Below are 17,120 nucleotides of genomic sequence, written 5' to 3'. Positions count from 1 at the left end.
TTAACGGAAGTAAAAGGAGAGTGTTTAATACTTGCATTTGGTTACCATCTCAGAGTAACATTCATAATTCTTTTGGGGGTAATTCTGCACCTGTGTGTATTATTAGGGATTATAAGCATATTATTTGATGAGTAGAATTTTCCTGAACTACATCAATTATTTATTATTGGCCAGAGGTTATTAAATGTGAACGGAAAATGGCTTTTGATTAAAGCTACCTATGGATATCACTATATCCTATCCAGTCCAATACTGTTCACTCTGCTCCCTGCTGAGAAACAATTTTAACTTTTTATCACAATAACTGAATGGTCTTTTGTCAAATGTAACAAATCATATAAAGGACAGCTCTCGAAAGCTGACATGAGACTGATTATTTGCAGTTGTAGAAGGGTACTAAAATGAAAATATGAGTTAAATGACATTTTGATTAAAACTATGCTTGACTCTCCATATAGAGAAAGAGGAATGTGAAATAAGTGGAATAGAATTTGGTCTAGTTCAGTCACTAGAAAACCAAATCTATTGTAGTTAATTGCAAGAGAGCAATTCATAAATATTAAAGTACTGGTCGAAGTTTGAAATTATTTATTTTAATAATAATACTGTTATCCATTATTATTGGTTTTTGTTGATGTTATTCTTTATGCTTTGATATTGCTATGGTAACCAAGAGGGTTCTTTCTTTTTCCTTTGCAGAAGGTGAGGAGACTGGAGTGATGGATAGCCTGTTGGAGGCCTTGCAGTCAGGTGCAGCTTTTCGAGACCGAAGGAAAAGGACACCAAGGTCCAGAGGTGAATATTCTATTTTAGATTTTATTTTCCAGAGAAAGTGCTCTAGAATTTAGATACTGTCAGATTTAATTCGTTAGTACAATGAATTTTCAGGGATGTTCAGACTATTACTTATGTCAATAAGACTGGGAATTAATACACTGAACTTATTATAGCCAGATCATTATGACAAGACTTTTCAATACAGCCAAATGTACTTTAACTTTTTAGGTTTAATAGTTGTATGGGGGAAATGACAGTTATCTTGCTCCATAAGTGAGTCTGAGTCTGGTATATAACTGTCATTTATTCCAAGAAATACCTAACTCGTAATTGTTAAATTCCTAAAGTTCTGCTTTGTCATGTTGTAATACTCTGGTAGCTTTCAAACAGGTGTTTCATTTCCATTGTTTCTTTGCTTTTGCAGACACACCACAAAATCTCAGTCCAACCACACAGCGGCCTGTGCTGAAAGCTTGTAACCATGGTAATGAACCATATTCATGAATTGCATGCACTTCTTAGCTTAGCTTATGTAGTTGATCTGTGCTTTCAAGACTGCTGTGATTATTTTTTTCAGTTTTGTGCTTTAGTGGAGTACTAAACCATATTGGAATTTGCTTTTTAAGAATTATCTGAATATTACAACCTGAAACTATAGTTACTGATTCCTCTGCAAAGCTCTTCTATCTTTTGTGGGATTTTTATTTATTTAAATTCTGATTATGTTTTTAAATTGTAGTACTTTTAAAATCCTTAAGAATCATTATGCAAGTTTTTTAGGGTTCATGGAATTGTAATAGAAAGCAGGATTGTGTAGTGTTTCAAGTGTTAGTTACTAAGTGTCTATTATACTGAATCTGAGAACTTTTGGCATTCATTCTGTGTTTCTTTGTCTTGGTTTTCTTGGTGCTATAGCTGGAATGGTTTAAGCTATTGTTTATCAGTATTAATTCAAAAGGAGTGTTGACTCAATGAGGATATAGTAAATGTTTATTTGTAAACTGCTAAACTATCTCACTGTGATCAGTAGGACTTGTTCTTGCAAGTTTCAGTGCAGGTGTGGGTGCCTGTTAGCTTTGTTAGATAATCTACAGAACATTGCTATATTGGCTGTGTTTTAATTAAGCTTGAGGAGTCCAGAGTGACTCAGTTGCTCATGACTAGTGCGCTCAGGAAAAAGTTTATATCTGTAGTCCTTCTGTTGAAGAGAAAGTTGAATAATGGGAGGAAAAACATCTTCTTTCTTAGTTTTTAAAGCAGATTGCACTATTCTTCTGATATTTATATGCACTGCAGGTTTTATGAAGCAGATGTCATAAAATTGATTATATTAATTTTACCTCATATGTAAGTGTTTATTTCTCTAAGTAAGTGTAGCAAAAAAAAATCCCAAACCCGTTCAATTTGGCAAATAAAAACAAAATTGAAGAAAATAGAGCTGAAAGGACAGTTTGTCGATAATTACAGAAATTGGATCAAAGAGAAATCAAGTATATTTGACAGGTTCTTGTCTAGCACATAACATATTGATACTTAAGTAATGACTATAGAGCACATCTGAATTTACCCTGTAAGTGGTTCTGCTTGTAAGAGCATTCATATTGGGTACTGCTCGTATTGGATATTGCTCTTACTGTTCTTATCAGCACATTCCATCTAGGTAGCTGTCTGTAGACAGATTTGTAACTTCCAGTTCTCAAACTTAACTGCCTTTGGTCAAACACTATGGCCATGTTTCAGATTAAAAAAACAAAACAACAAAAAAAACCACTCACACTCACCAAAATTTTAATGCTGAAAAATCTTAGTCTAAACCATGGATGAATTTGTACATCAGATGGATATAATTTGGTGCTAAAGTCTGAAGTTCAGATATCTAATTTGGAGAGAAGAATAAAAGTAAACTCTTGGATCTTTTGTTGTTTTTACCAAAGTCAGTTTTTCCATAGAGCATTTTGAGAAAGTCTCATTCTAAGACATTTTAAAATGAATTCAATATTTCTTTTACTTGTCTTTTTGGTTGAGAAACAGACTAGTACAGATCCGAGCTTGATTTTAAGGAATGAGCATGTTTTTGATTTGTTGACACTTGTCACAATGTTTATGTGTTACATCTTACTATCTTGAGCCAAATAGAGTACCAAACCTGGTGTAGATTATGATGAGTTCAGAGCCTTTTTTTTCCTTTTTAGTAAAAGTATATGGTCATTTAAGTTACTTACTGTCTAGAATGAATGCTACACTCTGAATGTCAAAGTCAATTTTGGATAATAATAATATTAATAACGTTAAAAAAGTTAATGTGGTCAGTCAAGATAGGAATTATAATGATAAAGTTTCTTTAATTTTCTGAGTTCAACAATGTATGTCAGTATTGTTCTCTGTATCATTTTTTTCTTGCACTTTATATCTGATGCTCAATAGCTTGTTCTTTCTATCTATATGTGTACAGTAAGTGATAAATGCTCTATACAATGGTCTATTATGTATATACCATACAAGCAAGAATTCCATGACTTCAGAAAAACTGGGATATGTTATTGGACAGGAGTATTGGCTTGGTTTTTCCTAATTTGCTATTTTTTTTCCCAGCCCAAAACTTCAAATGGATGCCAAATTTTATATCACAGGAAAAAAACCCCCTGTCTTACTGTAAAGCTAAAATATGTGGAGATTGCTGAAATTCCTTAACTAGCAATTCAAGCACTTTCCATGTTTGCTTCTGTACTGGTTTTGGGTGTTTGGGTTGGCTGGTTACTGTTTATTCTGCTGAGACTGACAGATTCATTTATAGTAGATATATTCTATTAATACACACTGCAGATTCATACCTAGGATTCATCATACAGTCAAAAAGAATTACTAGCCATGACTTGAAATGGCTGTCCTGAATCCTTTAGAGTGGAGTAATCTCTGTTGGACAGGTGCCATCAAGTTCTAACTAATCTCTTCTGTTTCAAAACACAACCAACCAAACCAAATTAAAAAAAGTCTAGTTTCATCTTTCTGATTGAAGATATTTCTCTTAAAAAAGTGGAAACCAAATCAGATCGAAGCATAAATGGCGTTATAACCCCAAGCTGGCAATTAAGTGCCTCACAGCCACACACTCTGTCTTCCCTGGTGGGATGGAAATAGGTAAAGCTCATGGGTTGAGAAAAGAACAGTGTAATAATTGAAAAAGGGTAATGATAAGAGTACTACTACTACTAAAAATAATAATAATGAGGAGGAGTAAAAAGTAGAGGGAGGAAGAGGAATGAAACACAAAAGAAACAAGTGATACACAGTGCAATTGCTCACCACTGTGGGCTAATGCTGAGCCAGTCTCTTCCTAGCAATCAACATCTCCTGACCAACTTCCTCAGTTTGCATGCTGAGCCTGATGCCACGTGGAATGGAGAGTCCCTTTGGCCAGTTCAGGCCAGCTGACCCAGCTGTGCTCCCCCCAGTTTATTGTGCCTCTGCCCACTGAGCAGGGCACGTGCAGAGCACGTGAACATCCCAGAGCATGGGGTCCTGAAAATTCTTGACTTAGGCACTGCTGAGCAACAACTAAAACATTGGTGTGTTACCAACATTCTTCATAGACCCAGTTCAAAACAGAGCACTGTACCAGCTACTAGGAAAGGAATTAAGTCTATCCCACACAAACACAAGACAGGAAACTGGTTCCATGTCTCATGAGGCATGACAAGGGGGAGAAATATAGCCTGAATGCACACTTTCTCCATAGCTGTCGTATAAATGGAAGCAGGAAGGAAATTTTTCCAACCACTGCCAGTGTCACCCTCAGTACAATGCTACACAAGGTATCAAACTAGCATTTGCTTTTCAGGCTTAGCCAAACCCTGTGAAACAAAATAATACAGAGGAGCCAGCCAACACTGCTCATGTCTAGAACTGGGAACTGGAATTGTTTCCTTTAACTAAATAGACTACTTAAGGAATAAAAAAGAGCAATAATAAATCTAGTGAAATGCTGGGTGATGTGTGGGCTGTTTATCTCTTTGTGATCTGTTGAGCTCCCCTGAAACCTCTGGTAGTGTTCAGCTTGTACTTCTAGTTAAAAAAGACTGCTTGTTCTCATGCTACATTCCATGCTAGCCAAATGTGTGTTATTTTATTTTCAATCCTACTGCTTTCTTCTGTTTTTGAACAGATTGCCTCTTTCTAACCTGATATGTGTTTAAAAAAACATGTGTTTAAAAAAAGATTGGATGTGGCACTTGGTGCTATGGTTTAGTTGAGGTGTTAGGGCATGGGTTGGACTCAATGATCTTGAAAGCTCTTCCAACTTTGTGCTTCTGTGATATGTAGGTTTTGTCAAGTTTAAATCTGCTCTAATTGTGTGACCAGAATTACAAGTTGTATTTTTAATGCTTGTGACAAGGCCCATCAAGTCACAATATTTCTTGTGGAGAAAAATTCCTGCTGCATAACTAACAGAAGTAATATACATTAAAAATTGCCAAGTCTTGGAAGTGGTTTAATGCCTTAAGAATGCAAGTATGATACACTAGATTTTAGTGGATATAGATACGATTGGTATATTTCATTCCCATTCATAATGGTTTTTATTTTTGTGTTACCTACTGAATTACATCTATGTGCAAAACTATGTGTTAATGTTACAGTTTGCTTTAACTGCAAAGGACCACGGACTGCAGTAAGTATTGTGGTACATGCTTTTGCTGTAATTCCAATTCAGAGCACCGTTTGACACAAGCAAAGTATTGGTATAGTTTTGGTGGTGTGCTTAGGATTCAATAGCATCTAACAGAGGAGCTCTTTTATTTTATTTAGGAAGCAGAAGAAAGCACGTAATTTTCAGCAATCAGGATGTTGCACATTAGAAGATCATTTCAAGCAGCTAATAGCTGTGGCTGATCTGAGTCTTTCAGTTGTTTACAACAAGAGTCAAGGCATATTTGCAGCTTGTATGTTTACTTCAAACTACTAAAGTCCAGATACATGGAGCAGCATATCCAAGGCAGGGCAGAGCCCACTGCAGCACAGAAAGCTGCATTATTCACTAAGTTTTTGGTCAGGTTTTGCAGCCTGCATCAAGTTCTCTGCTGCTATGGCTACGCATTTATTTGCTGTAGCATTAGCCAAGCTAATGCTACCTGAATTGCATGAATACAAATTTGAGATGCAGCTTTGATTGCATGTAAACACATACCTCAAATGCAGCAGAAAGAATTTATCTTTACAAGTTGATCATATTAAAAATGTTGTGAGTAAAGAAAAGCTATAATAAAATGCAAGCAAAAAATACAGATTGCTTTTTGAGACTGCAGAGCTTGAAAGAAATCTTTCTGTCACAATCAGTAATTGCATTGTGGACAACATTTCTAAAGGTGACAAAAAGGTCTTGTTTCTATATTGAGATCAAACTTCCATTGTAAGACATTGTAATTATTACAGCTTTTTGTTCAGTAAATCTATACACAATAGAATAATTTTCATGTCACATCTAGTCTGAAGCATTTTAAAGACTTCTGTTAAATAAAACCCTTATATAGTAAAGTCATTCTCTCCCAATTAAGCATAGGGAAACCCTTTTTTCATGTGTTCGGTTCTTTTCAGTTCATATTTATAATAGAACTGTCATCTGATAGTCATATTAATGTCTCTGCTACCTTATTTTTGACAAGCAAAGCTGACAGTGAGCTCAAGCTCATCTTAGTTCTTGAAACTGTGTGACCACATAGAGGTCATTTTTATTTCATCATTGTATTTGACAGCAAGCTGTGATTGGCATTTCAACCTAATTTTTCCTTAAGTCTGTGTATGTGGTTGTCTTTTCCTCACCTGTATGTAGTGAACATTAGGAAGTACCTAACAGTGAAGAAGCTACCCATGAAGATAACTTTTTCCCCAGAGCATGTTAGCAGTAAAGGCACCCTCTTGAGCATTAGCAGTCCTTCACAGTAGATACTGCTTTCAAGGCATTGTGCATGTTTAGCCATGTGATCACAAAACATCAGTACCTCTGGTGGAGAAAATTTTTGTTAAGCTTTGTGAAGTTTTACTCAATAGACAAGTTTTCTCAGTAGAAGACATGGAATAACTGTAGGCACTGTTATGAAAGGAAAACATTTAATAGGATTTCTATAAAAAAATGGTTCTCAGATGTTGCCATTTTAAGACCAAACCTTCACTTCAATATTGCCTTCATAGGTCAAGTAAAATTGCTGCTTATTCTAACAGAAATAATTCCCCTGGAACCATCTACAGTGTTTATAATAGTTTTTTTTTTTCCTAGAGCATACTGCCGAGTTCAAAGGAACTGACCATAAAAGTCAATTTTGCATGTGTGGAAAGAAAAAATAATATCCAGACAAGGAAAGTGAATTTACACATTTTTATTTCTGTCATTAGAAGTATTTCTGCATTGCTGCAGTTGAAAACACATATCATCACAAAAATATCCCTGAAGAATTTCATTCCAAAATACCTAGGAAAAAGATTAATTTTGATGCAGAATTTTTAGCAGTCTCTCACACTCATAATTTAATGTTAGAATGAAGAAAATTTCCTATTCAAAAAGGATGGCAGCCAGCGAGAAGAGTTTAGAATGGAAAATGAGAATTTTTTTAGGGGGGACCTTTTCTAACAAAAGGTTCTTTGAAATAAAGAGTGATGTGAAGAGGTATAAACCACTCATTTATTTAAACATTTTATTTTAAAGTGCCAAATGCTGAAAAATGGTTGGAGACTGCCAAGAGTGGAAAAGGATACTTCAAATTAGTAGTAATTGGATATTATTACTGTGAAAATACTAATCTAGACAGAAAAAAATGCTATCTTTCCCTTAGTATAAGCTAAACACACACTGGCAACCTGTATTTAGAAAGATGAGGAGGAATTGTAATCCTGTAAAAAACGTCTGTATTTTATTACAATCTTGTGAGGTTTCCCTTATCAACTCTTACGAGTGAGGTTGCATGCATATCCTTCACCCTGTGTCTTATCATATAGCATTATATCTGAACATAATGTAGACAAAAAGGAGAACCCAAGCTTTTTTCAGAGTAAAAATTTTAAGTACTACCCTGAGACAAGGTGGACCTTATCATGTGACCCTTTGAAGATGCCAAATTAGACACTCAGAAGAGCTAATTGCTTCTGTAAATATTTTGCCAGTGTTCATTGGTATTAGTTGAATAAGATCACAGCTCTCAAGGGAGGCGAGGACACGTTCTGCAAGATAAGAACAGTAGCAAAGAGGTGACATTTGAAAGCAGTGACACTGTATATTCCATAATTGCACATACCATAAATGTCAGCTTCATAATTGCCTAGGTAGGTAACCGGATTTCCAAAAGCTACAGCAGGCAAGTTATATATTCAAATCAGTCAGCTGAACATTTATCAGTGGAAAATCTTAAATCTGCAAAGGGAGCTGTAAATTACCAGCAATTTACCCATATTTGTCTTTTCATATTTTAGTCACACAGAACTTCCCATTCAAAAACAATTACCAAGTTGATAGGTATAGCAAAGAGATTCTGTCACTTCTCAGAGCACTTTTCAAGTCTCTTCCATATTTGTTAAACAAGATTTTAGGTATAAATTTACCAGTCTGTTTCACTTCTGTTTTCTGAATGTTAAGAACAAATAGTATCTAAACTTCTGTCTCATTCTTCAGAGGCTTTTAGAAATTTCATCTGAGTAGCAGATTTGCTGAACAACAGCCATAAAGCTCTTTATATTGTGGGTTTTTAAAAATAGCTAGATAAATATACACACATATATATTTTCTTAATGGGGTTATCTTTCATAAAGAAACCACCAATAAACCACAAGTGAAATATTTGGTAGGAAATTTTCATCAGCTAGACATTAAAAATGAGCTTTCTCTGGTTAAAGACTTCACCGGGGACAAAATCTGAGATCCTAACAGAGTATGATTCCTGACCTGAGTCTGTTCTGTGACTCCAGTGATGTCTGATTAATGCAACATTGTTTAGTCAGTCAGGATTCAAAAGATTTAGAGAAAGCACAAAATATTTTGCATTAAATTCTTCAAGCACTTTTCTTAAGTCATCTATTTTTGCCACGTAAGTGAATGTGTTCTATTAATGTTCTGGGATTTTTTCCTCCTTTGGGAGAATTTTGTTCATTTTTTTTCCTAAGTGGTTGCTGTAACAGAACAAAAATGTTGTGTAGAACTACTGGAGTTACTCTGCAAAGGTGCAAACATACAGAGAAAACAAGGGTATCTTTAACTTCTCCCTTTTGTTTGCGTGGGAACACTTGGAAAATTTGCTTTCAAGTTTTTGAATACTCTAAAGGGAAATTGGCAGTTCAGTTGTATCAGAATTAGTGCTTGTGCCTGTAAGATGCTTGATAAATCCAGTATCTTGTTTCAAACAAAAAATAGATTAATCTTGTGCATTTCTACCACACATACCTAAGGCAATGTCTGCATCAATCATCCAGCAAAATAATCTGAATCCTCAGATTGCCTTTTGGTGGCTCAAACCTGGAGATCATGAGTGGTAAAGGAAGGAAATGCAAGAGTCAAGTGCAGCTCTTGCTTGAATGGCTGGAGGAAAGATGGTAGCCAGGCTTCCACTGAATGATCTGGATAGTGTGAGCAAGTTACAAATCCTAGATGGGAAGCTGCAGTTCAAGTAATTTAGGGAAAGATCATTTGGATTTTGGAAGATACTGGGCAAATCAGTCTACTCCCTTTCAGCATGCACTGTGTAGTTTGGCTCTTATCCTTGGCATGGTAATCTTTTGATTTTAAAAAAAAGCCAACAACTTTTTAAAGCAAAATTGTTTTAACCAAACAGAAAAACTATGTGAAGTCTATGCAATTTCCTAGATGATTTTACTTCTTGGAGGATAACTAATATGAAGCTTCTTTCTGTGAGAGACTGTAACTGTCTAGTTAGTAGCATAGTCTTTCTGTTACAATAGTTTGTCATGATGTCTTCAAAAGAAGACTTTGTTGTAATGGTGATGGTCTTTATTTCCATGAGAGAAAGAGTTTTCATCATGCTTTTTCTGTCTCCTGATATTATCTATCTCCATATACCAGAGAACTAAAAGAAAAGCTGTTTCCTGACCCTATAAGCTTGATCATATTTGCCATAGATATTAAAAAATCTAAAGACTGGGATTTGGAAAACTAAGAGTGAATTTATTCTACACTATTCAAGCTTGCAGTTCTTGATTTTTTACCTTCCTTGTAGCATAGCAAAAGGATAAAATAAGAAATTGAAAAGATAACATCGGGACTACTTAGTGTCATAAACAGGGAAATGGAATGAAATCTCAGCAGATTTTCAGCACAGACAAATAATTATTCCAGAGGTATTTCTTTTTATCTGTTTTCTTAGGCTTTAAGCCTGTTTCCTTGTATTTGAAAAGAGATGAGTGTACATGGTGCATTATAATACTGTGCACATAAAAATACTTGAATTGGCTCTAGACAGTCTACTTTGTGTACTTGAGGCAGGATAGCTTTTCGGTCAGGAACAAATTTGGATATCACAGCCCAGTTTGGGGGGTTCAGAAGATATTTGGACATGTGTGTACTACACCTAATTGAGCTATGCAGTTTCAGAAGCATGTCCAAGAATGTGGCAGGAATCATTACCATCCATCCCCATCCATTATGATTATTTGAATCAGTAGACTCACTAACATTTGTTATTTATAGTGGCACTCTGTGAGCAGAGGGGTGAATGAAAAGAAGGGAACTTTCAAGGGATCTAGAAAACATGGTTTAAATCCTCTCCTTGAGAGAACAATATATCTTGATGAATCAGGGTTAAACACAGCTGAGTGAGAGCTTTCATTACTCAGTTTAACTTTGGCACCTAAGTTTTACTGGTCTTTTAGCTTGGTAACTAAATTTATTTACAACAGAAGAAATTCATATCAGAGTTGTGTACCTTAGCTGAAAGGCAGCTGTTTGAGTTACTACAGTTACATATTAGTCAGAAAAATAAGTTTTAAAGGTGGTGATCTTCTCGTTGTTTTCTCTAGGCTCTAGAGAAAGGATCAGAATATAAAACCTATTAATTCATAATGACTTCTGCTACTTTTATAGCTTTGTATAAGGTTGGTATTTTCTGATTTTGTTTTTTTTTTTTTTTTACTGTAGTCATAATTACATTTGGTGATTTTTTTTAATGTTGCCTTATTTTCAAAAGCAGAGACTAATCCCCAAATACTCTCAATTCCTTGCCGAAATTGCTTTCTTTTCGGTGCATAAGCACAAAAACATTTATCTGGGGACATATTCTTATTTCAGTGGGTGCATTTTATTGCTGTCATTACCAGACAAGGGAGACTGAATATATATTTTTTCTTCTGATGCTTTAAAATATAAATATCTCCTTTGATCCATCTTTTCCATGATAAAGTGAACTTTATGGTATCTAATCTTTCACTCTGCCATCAGTAGCTCAAGAGCTGTCTGAGTCAATCTAATGCTTCCAAATCTGCTGATTAACTCATACTAACACAATTCCAAATTAGGCAATTAGGCTGAGGGAGGAGTTTGTGGAGGACATTGTTTTGGTCAGTATTTATAAAGTGAGATAACATTAAATAATAGCTATGTCAAAATAAATGCTAGAGGCTAATAGAGTGCCCCATCCTTTCCTCTGATCCTAAACTTTGTGGAGGTGAGTGGGTAGTGGCTTTGGTTTTGGGTTGCTTGGGTTTTTATAGAATCATTGAGGTTGAAAAAGACCTCCAACAACATTGAGTTCAACCTTTGATCGAACACCACCATGTCAACTGAAGAATGGCACTAAGTGCCACATCCAGTAATCTCTTGAACACTACCAAAGATGGTGGCCCTACCACCTCCCTGGGTAGCCCATGTCAAAGCCTTGCCACCCATTCAGTGAAGATTTTCTTCCTGGTGTCCATCCTAAACCTACCCTTGTGCAACTTGAGGCTGTGTCCTCTTGTCATGTTGCTGATTGCCTGGGAAAAGAGGCCAGCCTCCACCTTGCTGAAGGTGATAGAGTTGTAGAGAGAGATGAAGTCTACCCTGAGCCTCCTTTTTCTCAGGATAAACAACCCCAGCTCCATTGCCCTTCTCTGCACACACTGCAGCACCTCAATGTCTTTCTTACAGTGAGGGACCCATAAACAGAGGTCTTGAGTGCCTCACCAATGCTGAGTACAGGGGGACAATCAGTGCCCTGGTCCTGCTGGCCTCAGCATTGTTGACACAGGCCAAGATACCAGTGGCCGTCTTGGCCACCTGGGCACACATTGGATCATGTTCAGTTGCTGTCAACCATCACCCCCAGGGACTTTTCCACGGGGCAGCTTTCCACCCACATTGCCTCCAGCCTGTGCTGTAGTGCTGCAAGGGCTTGTTGTTATCCACGTGCAGGACCCACCATTTGGCCTTGTTGAACTTCATTCATTTGGCCTCAGTCCATTGATCCATTGATCTTGTTCAGATCCTTCTGCAGAGCCTTCCTGACCTGCAGCAGATGAACACTCCTGCCCAGCTCAGTGTCATCTGCAAACTGACTGAGGCTGCACTTGGCGCCCTCATCTAGATCATCAGTAAGGATGTTAAACAGGACTGGTCCCCATGCTGAGCCCTGGGGAACACTGCTAGCAACTGGCTGCCAACTGGGTTTAGTTCCTTTCTCCACCACTATCAGGCCCTGACCATCCAGGCAGCAAAGACTGCACCCTCTCTAAGCCATGGTCTGTCATCTTCTCCAGGAGAATGGTGTAGGAGACAGTGTTGAAGGTCTTACTGAAGTCTGTGTAGACTACATCTACAGCCTTTCATCAGTCACCTGGGTGATGAAAGGAGATCAGGTTAGGTTAGTCAAGCAGGACCTGCCTTTCCTAAACCTGTGTTGGCTGGGCCTGATTCCCTGGTTGTCCTGCACACTCCATGGGATGGCACTCAAGATAATCTGTTCTGTAACCTTTCCCAGCACCGAAGTCAGGCTGCCAGGCCTGTAGTTTACAGGATCCTCCTTCCCACCCTTCTGGTAGATGGATGAAATTTGTCATAATTTGCATTATTTGGTCCTTAAACTTAAAATTTGGTTCTTAAAGAGATCTCCAGGCTCTCTTTACAGACATCTACAATTGCATTGAAAGGTAGAATCAAAGCACTAAACACATGAAGTGCTTTATAACGTTAATTACTCTGGTAAATAAGAGTAATCAGGGTTTTTAGCTGACCTCCAAAATCAATCTGTGTATTTAGTCTCTTGAAGAGATGAAATACCTCATAAATAGATGCCCAGTTTAGAGTGTTTAGGCTCCTCATAGTGGCTAGAGAGAGGCATATACCCACCGTATACAGGAGTTAGCTATATAAATTGTTAATAATTGATGACTTCATGCCTCCAATTTAAAGTGCTTGAGGCTGAGAGACCTGATAATGATTGTTCATGTTTTAGTTCTCTGTCTCTGTTAATAAAGTTAATAAAACAGGACACAGCACACTCAATACTGCAAATGAAACAATAACTTGAATAGCTGAATAGCTGCTCTTTAAGTTCATATTCTGTCCTAGGCAATGAATGATAAAAGTGCTTCTGAGGGGCAAAAAAAAATTTAATTCTCTTACATGCATGCACACAAAATTTACATTAACTTTGGATAGCTAACTTTGTTATGCTTCCAAATTCTAGTATTTTGATACTCGTCTCTTTTCTTTTACTATACAGTATGCTTGTGTAATTTGTGTTACGCTGCTATAATAATATTTTTTATCTACTCATGCTTTATTTAACTGAATTAAAAGTAAATAGATCAGCAGTGTGGCTTTAAGTGATGCAGCCTTCCTGAAATGTGAGGTGAGTTCTTAATTTCAGCGTGAAGAGTAAGTCAGGATTGATGTGTGAGTAGCTGCAAACTCTGTTTTGGCCATTCAGCACAGAATAAAAAGTACTTTGCTATCAGGTAATCCCTAGTTTTATAATTGTACTGTAGATGGTAGTCTTCCCCTTTCTCTAAGAAATATAAAATCATTTTAATTCTGTGTGATCCATCATCAGGCAACTACTCAAAAAAGTAACATTCTTAAATGCTCTCAAATGTCCAGTAGCAAAAATAAATGAAGGGCAGAGTGCATTAAGGGATTTCCAGTTGTGTCTCACAGGGCAGAGAAAACTGCTGTGAGAGAGCTCCTGGGATAGCTCCTACCCTTGCTGCCTTTAGCAATAGCTTCCTGACTAATCAGTCTCTTAGCTTACCCCAGTGCTTTAAGTCTGTTCTTTCTCTGTTGCCAGCTGCTGACTGAAAACAGGACACAGCCAATTACTCTCCGCTGAGCTTACCCAGTCTCTGTTTATCCACCTAACAGCAGTTGCTCTGAGATCATTTTATTGAAAACTTGTTATGTAGTGACATCTGCTATTATAAAATCTTGTATTTGTTTCAGTGGGGTCAAAAATACAGGAATGTTACAGTTTAAGATTGGATTATATTATTTGGAATAGTTGCTTCCTATGGGACAGAAAACAAAGCACGCTGAAGTGGAATTAATTTCTTCCGTTTCCACATTCCAATGCCCATCAAATAGAAAAAGGGGTATCTTTAATATTAGAAGTTAAAAAATAAACTGTTAATGACTTTTTAATTGTAGATACTACTGGCTATATCCTAATTTCTTGCTTTAGGTTCTGATCTTCCTTTACAGATCTTTTTTCTTCCTTTCTATTCACTTCAGAAACCGTGTGAATGATGCCTAATGATAGATTTTCTTGTCCCCAACCACATCTCGTAGCATCCTTTATCTAACCCATCTTTATTACTCATTTATCAGTCCTATAGAACATTAGCACATTCAACAGAACCACTTAACTCTAGTTTCTAAAACATTTTACTCCTATTTCTGTCTGTAACTGCGGGTTTAGCTTAATAAAAAGGGCATTTTTGACCTGTGCCAATAAACTATAAAATGTACTGTGGTCTAAAAATGAGAATATTACTTATTATGGAAGTCTTTTGCAATCACATTAAGAATAAAGCTTTGGTGAAATTGTGCATGTTGCAGGAACTAAGCAGCCGGAAAGGCTGCAAAACACCTTCAGTTGATGTTTTCTGGGAAAGCAGTAGTAACACAAAATATACTTTTATTATTTTTCTAGTAACTGAAAGTCCAAAGCCATGCATTAAAAAAAATTATGTCCTAACTGCTTAAAGCTAAATGAGAGACAGGTCAGCAATAACTTATAATAATGTGCTGTCAAAAAGTCATAAAATATTTTAAAATTAAATAGCCATACAGTTTACATCCTTTTAAAGTTCTGAGGTAAAGCTGGTGGGGTGGGATTCAAACATCGTATACTTAGACCTCCCCTCCAAAACTGGGTGGCACTCAGAATCCAGTTTTGCTCAGATATTGCTACAAGATGCTCTTTAAGATCTACTAGCTCTGGGGTTGCACCATGCAGTCAAACACCATTTTCTTCATCTGTACTTCTACAATGCCAGTGCATTGAGTAGTTGCAGGGTATTTTTTCCTTATACTTAGTAACTCTTTGCTTTAATTTAGCCCATTTGAAAAAAGTCACCAAACAAACAGGTGTTGCTTCTTATTTTTAGTTTAAAAATCTTTATGCCCTTAACCTGCACTGACATAGTGAAAGTTATTTCAATGTTTGCATTACAGTAATACATTTCTGCAAGTGATAAGAAAACTTACTTGGTCAAGAACACTTTTTAACAAAAGTACTAGCTGTATTTCATATGGAAATAAAGTTTGACTAAAATTAATCTACCAGCACCTGGCTTTTTCAAAGCTAAACTAAACAAGTTAGGGAGAACAATAGGAAAATATGAGAAATGGGAAAGCTTTTCTTAAGCTGCCAGTGTGTTTGCTAGTAAAGAGTGCACTGCGCTGCCTTATGTTCTTGGCTTCAATTGCAGATTTCAGCCTTAATTTTTTTTAGTTATTAATGTAGAATTCTCTTTACATCAAATTGTCTACCTTCAAAAACTAAGTTGAGTGCAATAAAATTTTATAATCTGTTAGTTTTCTTGGAATATGGTGAACAAGCTAGTGGAGAAGTCTACTTCATGGTGCTTTGTATTTGGAAAACAGTGCTGCAGCATTGCTGTTCTAAAGAAGATTTTCAGATTTTGGAGCTAATGCTATACTGTTTGCACTTACATGAGGTATACTGATGAGAAAAATATATTGGTCTTGAAGTGTTTTTTTGTGATGAAACTGCTTCTCTGCAGTATAATGTTCTGCTGCATATCTTCGGACAAAAAGAGTTTGGTAATTTTCACACTGCATAATACTAAAAGTATCATAATTGGTATTTCAATGTCTTTTAACATGTTCATATTTGGTGCATCACAGACATTAAATTTGAGCTTTGAGATTATGCCATTTTCAGTACATATTGAAATCCTTCCCCTGTTTGATGAAAGTAACATACTTTAACAGATGTTTTACCTGTTGTCTTTGAGGAGTTACTTAACTTTGAAGTATATGAGCAGTACTGGGTTTGATGTTTAGTTCTTAAACTTGTATAGAAGTGGTATGTGGGAGTGAACAAATTCACCCAAGAAAGCTGAAATATCTTTCAATTTACTCAGTAAATCAGTCCAGGCTTATTAAGTCAGCCTAAGAATAGAACTTCTATCATCTAAACTTTCCACTGGGATTTATGATTGGAGTGCATATAATAACTCATTACTGATCAATGCACCAGAGATGCTTTGTTGTATTATGTATTCATGGGAAGTATCTGTACTCGTTTTCCATTTTACATTTTTGTAAATAAAATCCCATTAATTATTAACAAAAAATTGAGTCAACCTTGAAACTCTCTGGATCACAGTGCATCAATCAAACAGAAGCAGTGATTTTTCTGGGATTTTTTTTTTTTCAAAATAGGTTTCCAATTAATAGTACTTACTTCTTACTTGTTGGCAAATTACATTTTCAGCAGTTAAAGGAAACAAGAAATACTGCAGTCTAACCGACACTATTTGTTGAACTGATTAATCCTTAAAGCAAGTTAATAAGACTATCATCCAGAGCCACAACAAGATAATATAAAAATTACCCAAGTTCCACTACAGACACATTTGATAAAATTTTTCATATTTCTTCATCACAATTGGAGTTTACCTAAAAGTTTCATTTCTAATACAATAGAAATAATTGCAACTAAAACTTGGCGCAGAGGTCTATTAGTTTAAAGAAAAAGAAAAGTTTATAGGTTTTTCTTGTTAATTTTTAGAAATTGTTTCATTTGTGCTCATAATAATTTGATATATGAAGAGAAGTAGGGGAATAAATTATTTCACTCAAACAGTGGTGCTAGAAATGAGTTTGTAGAATGAGTTTTAACTTCTGAGTC

General features: G+C 36.1%; 1 protein-coding gene across 1 annotated transcript in view; it reads left to right on the top strand.

Annotated features, from left to right (window-relative positions):
• The window catches only part of DIAPH3 (diaphanous related formin 3), a 195,772-nt gene that overhangs the window by 139,143 nt on the left and 39,509 nt on the right, over nt 1-17,120 (top strand). The window contains exons 26-27 of the mRNA XM_063150337.1: nt 700-795; nt 1,202-1,261. Of these exons, the coding sequence (XP_063006407.1) occupies nt 700-795; nt 1,202-1,261 (156 nt within the window). The remainder of the gene's footprint in view (nt 1-699; nt 796-1,201; nt 1,262-17,120) is intronic.

Source organism: Melospiza melodia, chromosome 2, assembly GCF_035770615.1.
Source record: "Melospiza melodia melodia isolate bMelMel2 chromosome 2, bMelMel2.pri, whole genome shotgun sequence".
Taxonomy (NCBI): domain Eukaryota; kingdom Metazoa; phylum Chordata; class Aves; order Passeriformes; family Passerellidae; genus Melospiza; species Melospiza melodia.
Note: the sequence above shows the minus strand (reverse complement) of the source record. Positions and strands in the feature narration are given on the sequence as shown.